Source organism: Desmodus rotundus, chromosome 4 (assembly GCF_022682495.2).
Source record: "Desmodus rotundus isolate HL8 chromosome 4, HLdesRot8A.1, whole genome shotgun sequence".
NCBI classification, from domain to species: Eukaryota; Metazoa; Chordata; class Mammalia; order Chiroptera; family Phyllostomidae; genus Desmodus; species Desmodus rotundus.
The window spans coordinates 93811729-93823763 of NC_071390.1; the positions used below are offsets into that span (position 1 = coordinate 93811729).

Genomic DNA, 12035 nt, shown 5'->3' on the forward strand with positions numbered 1-12035 from the left:
AACAAATGGAAGCATGTACCATGCTCACAGAATGGAATAATTAACATCATCAAAATGGCCATACTACCCAAGGCAACTTATAGATCCAATGCAATCCCTATTAAAGTACCAATGACATATTTCACAGATATAGAACAAACATTTCAGAAATTTATACGGAACCATATACGACCCCAAATAGCTGCAGCAATTTTGAGAAAGAAGAACAAAGTAGGAGGGATCACAATACCTGATACCGAACTGTATTGGAAGGCCACTGTAAACAAAACAGCCTGGTACTGGCATAAGAACGGACACAGAGATCAATGGAACAGAATAGAGAACTTAAAAGTACACCCACGTCTCTATGGTCAATTAATATTTGACAAAGGAGGAAGCAGCATAAAATGGAGTAACAATAGCCTCTTTGACAAATGGTAGTGGGAGATCTGGACAGGTACATGATAAAAAATGAAATTCGATCACCAACTTACACCATATACAAAATAAACTCAAGATAAAAAACTTAAATGTAAGTCATGACACCACAAAAGTCCTAGAGGAGAACATGGGCAGGAAAATCTCAGACATTCCACACAGCAACATCCTCAGACACGTCCCCTAAAGCAAGGGACATAAAGGAAAGAATAAACAAATGGGACCTCATCAAAATAAAAAGCTTCTGCATGGATAAAGAAAACAGCATTAAAATACAAAGAGAACCAACAGTATGGAAAAACATATTTGCCAATGATACTTCAGACAAGGGCCTGATCTCCAAAATATATAAAGAACTCACAGGACTCCACTACAGGAAGACAACCCAATTAAAAAATGGGCAAAGGACTTGAACAGACACTTCTCCAAGGAAGACATACAGAGGGCCCAGAGACATATGAAAAGATGCTCAGCATCACGAGCCATCAGAGAGATGCAAATTAAAACCACAATGAGGTACCATCTCACACTGGTCAGAGTGGCCAACATAAACAAATCAACAAACAAATGTTGGAGAGGATGCAGAGAAAAAGCACCCTATTGCACTGTTGATGGGAATGCAGCCACTGTGGGAAACAGTATGGAATTTCCTCAGAAAACTAAAAATGGAACTGCCTTTTGACCTAGCAATTCCATGGCTGGGATTATACCCTAAGAGCCCCAAAACACCAATCCAAAATAACCTATGCACCCCAATGTTCACAGCAGCAGAATTTATAGTCAAGTGCTGGAAACAACCTAAGTGCCCAACAGCAAATGAGTGGATCAAAAAGCTATGGTACATTTACACAATGGAATTCTATGCAGCAGAGAGAAAGAAGGAGCTCCTGCCCTTTGCAACAGCATGGATGGAACTGGAGAACATTATGCTAAGTGAAATAAGCCAGGCAGTGAGGGACAAATACCATATGATCTCACCTTTAACTGGAACATAACAAAAGAAAAAAGCAAACAAAATATAACCAGACACATTGAAGTTAAGAACAATCTAACAACAGCCAGAGGGGAGGGGGGAGGGGACAGTGGGGAGAAGGGTTTTCAGGAACTACTATAAAGGACACATGGACAAAACCAAGGGGGAGGGTGGAAGCAGGGGAGGGAGGTGCGTTTGGCTGGTGTGGGGCAGAGGGATGGGGAGAAAAGGCATACAACTGTAATTGAACAGCAATAAAATAATAATAAAAAACAGATTGTCTTCTTTCTAAGCTTCTTTTTATCATTCTTCCCTCTCCCCCCAGTGTAACAAACTATTTCATCAAGAAAGTGCAAGCCATACCATTATGCCACCAACAGTACATATCTACCTGCATTTGTACCCATCCTCTGTGCATTCCCTTCTGAAAGAATGGTGGTGGTGTCTCTTAAAGTAATTCTTCTATCTTGACAGTAGATCCTATATCCTCTGGATATATCGGGTACTGAATGCTATTATCCCTTTTTCCCCATCTTAACTCTCACTTTCTTCTTGCCCCTTTATACTAGAATAGATGTTCTCCCATGTAGTAAGTAGTAAGGTCTCATGTAATAAATAATGGAAAAAAAGAAAAGCCTTGTTTAGAAAGCACATTCTCTCCCAGCTACCACCCTCTTACTCTATTCCCTCTATAGCCAAATTTTTGAAAAGTTTAATTGCTGCTTCCACTCATCCAAGATCCAATCAATCAAATAATTCCCTTGATCGTACCTTCTGAGTATCTCTCAAAATCATTTACTGATCTATATTCCTACTCTGGTCCAAGCCATGATCATCTCTCCTTTGACAATTTCCTATCCCTCTTACATTCACTTTTGCCCTCCACTCTTCTCCACACAGCAACTAAAATGATACTTCAAAAACCCAAATCTCGTAATTCCTTCCTTAAAAACCACAAAGGTTTCCTGCTGACTTAGGATAAAGTCCAATGATCACCTTCATGGTTTATACACTGTCTTATGGAATCTGGCCCCTATCTTATTTTAATTCTCTAATTTTCCCTGGGTCCCTTATGTGATACTCATACAAATTTGTTTTCATTGCTATAAAGTTTCTATGATTTTATCAATTGAACACACTCTGCCCGAAACATTTCTCTAGAATTCACCTCACTCCTACTCTAATCTTTTGGGTGCCAGTCTCTGCACACTTTGTCAGAGAAATCTTCCCTGGTCCTCCCAAAGTGGGTTAAGTCTTCTAGATATATGCTATCACCTGTACCTTGTAATTTTCTTTGTAGCATTCATCATAATTATAATTATTTACTTAACATTTACCTTCCTTGCTAGATATAAACTTCATAAGGGTTTTTGTCTTGTTCAATGATTAATTCCCAGCACTCAGCTCCCTGTATATAGCAAGCATTCATATATTTATTGAATGGTTGAAAGAAAGAATGAACTTATTAAGAATATAAAACATGATAACAAATCCTGTAGAGTGAGAACAGACCTTTTTATTCATATATTGAGATAAACTGCAGAGACTGAAAGACAAAAAATCATAAATCACTCAGAACATTCATTAAAAATCAAATTCATTTTCTTTAAGAGTTCTCACACAGAAAATTTTATTTTATATAAGTTTCATACAATGTTAAATACTTTACAAATCAAACATTTCATTTTAAATCTAATTGTATAACTTAGAATGCACTATAGACAAAGTTAAGATTTCCTACACCAGTTTCACTTCATTGAACTAATACAAGGCTTCCATTAAAATTCCATCACACCTTGAAAATTACCTGCAGCTTTTAAAAACACATGACTTAAATGGAAGGTCTAGGTAGCAAAACAAAAACAAACAAACAAATATGTAAGAAGCATTTCTTAATACAAAGAAGTTACAAAATATCATTTATGTGTGAGTTTCTTCTCCTTGGTAGTTATCCAACTCAAAATAATTCATTTTAAAATTGATGCTTAACATACTCCAATGTCACTGAAAAACTCCTACCATTTTAGTGGTGCTCTTAAATGGCAAAGTAGGGTATTAGATTGGAACGTCCCAATTCCTGTGCTGAAGTGAGTGAGACTTGCTCACATTCATGCTGGGTGTCATGTGCTATGCAGTTACTAGACAGCTTGGCAACCAGTAATCCCAATTTTCAATAACAAATTAAACTAGGACATTTCAAGGAATACTTCTTACCACCTACGTATTTCCAGATTGCTAGATAAAGGAAGATATAATTATATTTGAAGTATGGGCCTTACAACAGGAATCTGTTTTAAAATACGAAAAATATCAACAGAAAGAATTCAAACCAATGAAATTCTGTGGGCTGACTTTCAAAGTTAGAAATAGGAATATCCACTGCTAATGGAAGCCCTGCTCTGTGCAAACATAGTGTGGTATAAAATAATCACACATTTGAGGTATTAGCTGGAAAAAATATTATATACAGCTATACACGGACACATCCACAGAATATTCACAAATCTATTGGCCCCAAAACCAGCAGATAATAAATAAGGAATCACGTACCAAAAGAAAAAGTTACACACGGAATTTACAAAAAAAATGTGGTTACAAAATCCTTAATATAAGGAGTATGCTTTGAATTAACCTTTGAGGGAAAATGTTTCCGTTTATATGAAAATATCTATTTAAATAGCAGTAAAACCAAAAGGAAAGCCTGAATTCTAGGACTGTGTTGCCTGCCAGATTATTAAAGGGATATGCAAGAATTCCTTGATGATCCTCATTCTACCACTTTTTGTTTAGAAGTTGTCATCAGATGACTCTCTTCTTTCTCACTGGTTTATAGAAAAATTTATGGATTTTAATTAGGCGTAGTCCAAAGTGGCCAATAGACAAGGCTTTTTAGCTATTTACTAAAGATTAAAATCCTGATTTATTGTTCATTTTCAGAAGTTTTTCTCTTCTGATAAGAAAAAAGATTATGAATGCCCTTTTATTTTTGCATCACTTAGTATGAAGATGGTGATATGGGTAATACTAAACCCAAGCTTCATATTTGGAAGCTAAACAAATGCACAAATTATCCTTTTGAACCATTTAGTCCTTCAATGTAATACTGAATTGGAAAAATGGCTCATTTGGTCCTCAGGCCAACATCAAGAAATATTTCACTGCCTTAACAAAGGTGGGAGATTTATTTATTTTTCAAGAGTATGTAGGAATACATTAGTAAGTAATATTAACATGTCATGTATATTACATTAACAGCTGAATTTTAAAATATTGCAAATCAACAAAGGGACATCAAGATGTTAATCATTTTCCTTCGTTACTATCTTACATACTAGTGTAGCTGAAGATTAACAGGAAGAGATGAAAGCATAAAAGTGCAATTAAAGTAAAGGACTGGAGTTTCACATTCCCGTTCCTGCAAACACCTGAGCTAACACAAAAGCAGAGTGCTATAATACCTTGGAATATACATATAAGAAAGGACTTTCTTTTCTCTACCAAACTTTCATAAATCATAAATAAGCATGTAATGATTATGAAACAAATACTTATTTAAGCATTCAAATGTAATCTGTTTCCAAAATATATTGTTTTCACTCACTAGATGGATTATAATTTGAAATTTCTCATTGTTGAGAAATAAATTCTCAGATTTCATTAAAATAAATTCTGAAACTTACAAATGACTAGCATCTATTTGAGAACTAAGGGATCAAAAACAGTAGAAGGAAAGGTATTATTTATTCCCCCTAAATCCTCACAAGGACAATGATGTTTGTGTATATGTGTAGAAGGGATAAAAATGTAAAGCATTAATAAATATAATTGCTGTAAAACTTCTAAAATACAGTTAGAAAAGCTAATAAAGCAACACTTAAAGAATGAGAGCTTTTAGACAATGTTTAAAGTAAACAGTACAAATTTTCAAATGAAATTGCAAAGTTCATATAGGTAAAACTAAGATGACAAAATGTTGGGGTTTTTAAAAGTAGCAAAAAATATGAAAATCTCACATTAAGATAGCTAAAAATTTTTCTTATTTTGTAGAATTAACCCCCAAATTCTAACACACTTAGCTGGGCTTTCACACCATAATATAGGTAACATGAAGGACTTAATCTTTACCTACATATTTTATATGTAGCTTAAATTGTCAGGCAGTCAGTCATTTCTCAAAATTGTTTGAAGATATTATCAAGCATACTTCCCCCAACATTTTATGAAATGCAATGGAATGCAGTAGTGTAAGTGAAATACAATATAATAATACTGTCCAAAGCCAAGTATGACTTCTTAATATATAATTTCACTTATTTTGGTAACTTCACCTATCACCTTAAAGCCAGGATATTAAGGGAAAAAGAATCAGTCAAAAAGAGTCAATTCACATAAGCATCAACCACAGTCATGTAAATATCCCAATAAAATGGAAAAATAAATGGATGAAATTTTTCATTTATAAGTTTTTCTGATGCATACAAAGTTTCATAATCAGAATGTTGTGATTTTCTTTTTAAAAAATTCATTCTACAAGCTCAAGAAAATATTTAAAATTGCATTTTCTTTTAAGCACTACTATTTTTTTAAAGGTGGCATTTCTAAAAGAGAGTTGGTTAAGCTGTTCAGTTTTCCTAGGACAATGTGTAGTTTAGTTTAACCTACTAACTCAATTAGGTATTTCTATTGATTCATCCAGAAAAGGGACACAAGGGAACATTTTTAAAAGAATGGTCTTTTAACAGTTTCACCAGATGCTATAAATTAACTTCATTCAGAAAAAAATCTTTCAACAAAGGAGAATAGCTACTTTAACTAGCATTCTCTCATATTAAAAAAAAACTACTAAAGATGTATTCACGTTCCATTAACTGAATGTGAAACAAAGTTATTAAAATATTACAATGTTAAACACAGAAGATTAGAAATAACTAGTTTCATACCCAATATAGGCACTAAAAACTCCAATTTCCAGCTATTTTTTCAAATTTATATTATGGATTTAACTACAAGGAGCTTATTCCTATAGGATTAAATGAATTACTCAATGGTGAATAGATTTTAGCTCAGAATTTTATAAGGATAACTCGCTATAAATCACTATTCTACCTGCTGCTGTATTTCTGCTCACTGTTGCAGGTGGCCAAACAGATCATGCCCTGATCAGATGTGTGTGCTGTGATCTACGTACATGTGTAAAAGTTGGCAATAAAGTTAAAAGGCACAAAGCAAAGTAGTAATTTTTCCTATTACTTATTTGTAGAAGAATCTACTTACTTTTGGGTTCTGCTTAAATGATCACTAAGAAGAAACTACAAATTTCCACGCTGGTTGGGGGGAACAGGGAGGTCCTCTTCATAAATTTTAGCAGCCTTCAAAGACATATACAGGGGTTGGCAAAAGCAGGTTTATAGTTGTGAGTACATGAAACAGAGTTTATTCTTGAATCATTATTCACTAATTATTGTATTATTTATTTATATTACAACTGTAAACATACTTTTGCCCGCCCCTTTATAGGAACATTTGGGGGGTATTTTAATAATTGAAATTGCAAATGACAAACTGCCATTTACTGTTAAAGACCCTTTTTGTTTACTCTCTATATAGCCATTTCTTTCCTCATATTTTCTTTAAAATCTATCAGTATAGCATTTCATTTCTATGCATGGCTTTGCAATTAATAAAACTAAATAAGTAGCAAACTGATACTCTACACCAGTTCATTTGTCTCAATATACTTTTGAAATATAATGGCAATATTAAAATAGGTAATAATGCTATAAGATTTTACACAAAGTTAAACAGCTTTTGTTTTTTCTTTTCTTTTGGAAAAACTTTCACTGTTTAAACTCCACACATTTGACATCTGACAAGGAACATGTAATTTTGTCATAGAACATTTATTCCATCAGTTTAAACTGAAGTGTCTCATGGAGCTAAACACTAAAAGAATTTACATTTTTTAAAAAAGGCAATAACCTATATACACACAAAATGATCATTCCATAAATATTTACGTAAGGGAAAAAATGGAGAATCACTAAGACTGGAAAGTGCTACAGGTGTGACAATCCCTTCTTTAGACATTTTTAGTTAGTAATCAGATAAGCTTACAGAAGCATAACTAAAATATTTTAGTTTTCAGTTTCTTATTATTTAAAGAAGTCAATAGGTTATAAACAGCCCAAGATTTCAGGGACCAACTATTTAGTTTAGTTTTTTACCAACAAATCTTCTTTAGCTCTCATGATGAAACTAAATTCACAGAAAAAATAAATAGTACACTAAAAGATGTATATAAAATTACAGTTCATCCTCCTTTATAAATACTGGTCAGCCGCTCCAATTCTTTACAGTTATCCATGCTCAAGGCTTCCGCCTTTCTTCGAAGTCGCTCATCTCGGTACACTTTTGCTGCATATTGCATATCTGTTTCTGTTAACAAACAAAAATATTTTGCTAAGTAAGTAATAATTTAGATCATGGAGTTGTTTTAACATAAATGATGTTTCATAGATAGAAGCCCTTCAAATACTTGTTAATTGACTTTTTAAAAATAGAAAAAAATCCAACTGCTACTCTTAAAAGCCATTTGGAAACCTAGCACTTAAAAAAAAAACCATACAGAGCTGTTTGGGAAAAGCAAGGATAGAACCCTACCAACCTTTTCCCTCCACTCCTGTCCCCAATGGTTTAAGAACTGCTCTAAAGCGTCATCTTGACTCCTTACCCTAAAAGATATCATATGCTATTCAATACTGCTACTGTTTGTTTTTGCTGTGACCTTTTGTTAAGGTTTCATATTACTTAATTATGCCAAGACTTAGAAAATTTTGAAATCTTTTTCTGAGTTTGCTTGAATTAAAACACACACATACACACATAATAACTTTACTGAAGAAACACAAATGAGAAAAAAAGCTTACACTACAATCATAGTAGTGATATTCAGCAAATAAGTACTTCTGAGGCTGCCTTCAGTATGTGGAATGCATTTTTTACTAAAGAAGAGTAAATGAACAAGAAATCAAACATTCTTCAGGGACGTTGTCTCTTATTTTCCTGTTATTCTGAGCCATTTCATTGTTTGTTAACACTTCTAAAGAGTGGCAGTACTTAGAGAGGACGTAACACAAAAATGAAAAGAATGGAAAACGGTGACCAAAGTAGAGAAAATTAGCCAGGAATACAAATAAGATACTCAAAACTAAGAGTGTTACTGATTTTTAAAATCTTCAAAAATGATCTTTATTCAATGAAATCAGGCTTGGATTTTAACAACTAAATAGAAATCAGTCCACCCCTTTTATTTACAAATGAGGCACTTAAAAAACCCACTTGCAGCTGATTCTTCCCAAATGAGGTATATTAATCCAAAGTTCCCAGGGCTAGTATATGGTAGAATCCAGATTCCAACCCAAATCTCCCACTCCTAGTCTAATATTCTTTCCATTACCTCAAATTATTGTATTATATAAAATACCTATTTTACCAATCTAGGCATTACAAAGTGTTGGAAATGACTTCAAAACAGAAAAATCCTGGCAAAAGAATATAGACATTGGCCAATAATCTTTTTGATATTATTAATTTATAAAATAAATTAATTATTGTCTTAACAGTGAATCTCATCTTAACAAGAGAAAAATTAAATCACTGGATTGTTATACTGAGTCCCTTTCCACTTCCATCTTCATTTAAAACCACTAACATAGATGTGCTGAGCTTGAATTTTATTTTGAACATGTCAAACCTACACAAAAGAGTACTACAACGAACACCCTAAAACCTTTTACCTCGATTAATTCTTCACATTTTATCAAATTTGCTTTAGCTGTCTCTACAATAAACCCTGCTGTTATTGTTGTGGTGATTATTATAACTCTGTAGAACCATTTGAGAATGAGTTACAGATATCATGACCTTTCATTCCTAATTACTTCAGCATGTTTTTAACAACAATTGCTTTCTCTTATATAACCACAATACAATTTTCAAATTCAGAAATTTAATAATGATACAATACCATTATCTAATATGTAGTCCATATTCAAACTTCAAAAATATTACTGACGACAAAAATCCTAACAAATACCATTTAAATCCTTGCTATATGCAGAATACTGTTACAGGACAAATGTATATTAAAACATTCTGTCTCATTCAAGTATTGAGGTCTGATTATGTACTAGGCAATTATAGACTATTCCTTGGATAGGGCAACCTGCAGTAATCAATTCCCAAGATTTTGAATAAGTTTTTAAATGTTAGGCATTTGATAAACTTACTCTGTTGTCTTTCTTTCCAGCAATTATTTCGAATATTAGTCACATAATCTTCTTCCACACTCTTTTCAACCTTTTGTAATAACATTCCTTTATATTCATTTTTAAAGTCCTTGTTGACATAATAAACGACACCCAAGTTTTCTGTCTGCATTTTAATAGTTTGCCCTGATCCACTGTAAAAGAAAATGCTCATTATTTTTAATTAAAACTGTACATTCTGATCTGCTAGTATAAACCAAGCTAACAAAATGATGAAAAATAATTAAAAAGTCATTACCGGTAATCATTTATTTATATTATCTCAAATCACCAACCACTACCATTCATGTCATAAAAAAGTAATCATACTTTATTTTTTAATATAATCATTTTAATATAGTATGTTCTTATAAGTTCTCTAAATTTTTAGTTAACATAAATCATACTTGGAAGAAATAAAAAGTTCTTTCTTACTTTTAGACCAATGTTTTTAATTAAAACTGTAAAATCACTGGCAGTATGATTTTACAAAGTCTCCTATAGGTTCATGGTATTATAGTGAAGTTTGTAGAATAGATGCATTAACTTTCTTTTATGTACTGACCTTACATTTAAGGTACTTATGGAAAAATACTTCATATCAAAGAAATATTTTTCTATTTCATCAGTATTTTATAAACAGAAGAGTGAAATCAATTTCCCCTTAATAACAAAAACCTATGTAAGACTAAAGACAATTCTATTTTTGTCTTTAATGTCAACATATTACATATTATGTTAAATTGCTATCAAATTTAAATAGTATAGCACTTCAGTCCATCCACAATGGAACAGATGTAAACTAACAACATAATGTTCTAGCACTTGAGTAACTATTTTAAAAATTAGGCACTGTAAAATCTGATACACTTATAGTAATAGAAGATACGGCCTTTAAAAGCTGAAAAAAGCACAAGGCCTTTTAAGGAAAGCCAAGTAAGAAACAACTGCAATTCTTTTTTGTAAAACGTCACTTAGCTACTTACGATCTGGGATGTAAGGAATAAGGAGGATTAGAGACCATCAATTGACTTAGTAATGACACAAGGATCAATACAATAATGGGCATCAGCTGAATAAACACAGAAAAACCTCCCTATAAAGAAATCATCAAAGAAAAAAAGAATTGTAGTAACTGTAGTTGTCAATAATCCATCAGCTGTCATGCATTTCTAGAGGCAGAAATGATATTTGAGATCTGATTCAGTGCTTTCAAATCTGTCTGAATATACCAACTTCCTAGGTGATTCTTAAAATACAGCTTTCCAGGTGCTTCACCTAGTAATCCTGATTTGGAAAACACTAACACAACCTGATCTTATTTTACAGACCAGAAGTTCTCTCTCTCTCTCACACACAGACCCTATCAATATGCAGGAGGTGCAGTTTTACTTTGGATTTGAGGGTAGAACGTGGAAGCTGATGAGTGGCAGAGTAAGGGCCCAGGCCTTTTAATTTGGAGTCTAATGCTCTTTCCACTTACCTTTCTACTTCATGTGATTTAATTGCTGTATGCAATTAGGTATAACTGCATTAAAACAAGGAAAGTTACATCCAATTTAAGTTTTTCAGTATAAATTCTAAATTATTTAGGACCAACAATAAGATATAACCTTCAAAATGTGCATATTGCAGGTTACCTTCATTAGAATCACAGAAAAGCACATTTAAAGGTGTCACATTGCCCAATCACCCTCTACCTTGACTTCTACACGTGCTCCCCTAATATCTCTAAGGGACGTTCTAGTCAATACTCATTCTATTTTCAGACAGCTCTAACTGCTTTTTCTGAACTGAAATTTGCCATTTTATAATTTGTAATCATATCATAAACATACATCTCCTCTTTCTTCTTCTCTTTCATGTCCACTATGTCGATGCTGATGTTGTTGGCTATAACCAGCTCGCCCGTTTGAAAACGAATGTACACTACCTAGAAAAATTAAAAGCAAGGTTAAATTAGGGAGAGCAATTATCATAAAAGAATTGTATTTTCTTTTACAAAGAAAATATTTTTAATTTTTATTTATATTTTGAACATTTAGTTTTTAAAAATTACAAAAATAATGCATTACTGAATAGTGAATGCTTATTGTCTTCTCTTCTCATGAATGAAGGGTGGACAGAAACAGGAAGGATTCTTCCCAGACTTTGCTTCCTTTAAAGATTAATTCTTTTTTATGAAAAGTTGAATATAAGTTCCTCCCTAATATGTACACATAGAGAACTTTTGTTGTGGTTCATTGTTTTTACAAACCTTAGATCATTACTCTGAAACTCTGCTTTCTGCATTTATCAACTAATCACAAATATCTCTAAAAATCAAAAGATGGTGATCT

At 32.8% G+C, this 12035-nt stretch overlaps 1 protein-coding gene across 1 annotated transcript in view; it reads right to left on the minus strand.

Annotated features, from left to right (window-relative positions):
* Nucleotides 1–2888: 2888 nt before the first annotated feature.
* Nucleotides 2889–12035, minus strand: part of DNAJB14 (DnaJ heat shock protein family (Hsp40) member B14) — a 46664-nt gene continuing 37517 nt past the window's right edge. Inside the window, exons 5-8 of the mRNA XM_024574797.4 lie at nt 11535–11629; nt 10683–10792; nt 9679–9851; nt 2889–7825 (exon numbers count right to left, since the gene is read on the minus strand). Coding sequence (XP_024430565.1) covers nt 7701–7825; nt 9679–9851; nt 10683–10792; nt 11535–11629 — 503 coding nt within the window. The 3' untranslated portion in view covers nt 2889–7700. The remainder of the gene's footprint in view (nt 7826–9678; nt 9852–10682; nt 10793–11534; nt 11630–12035) is intronic.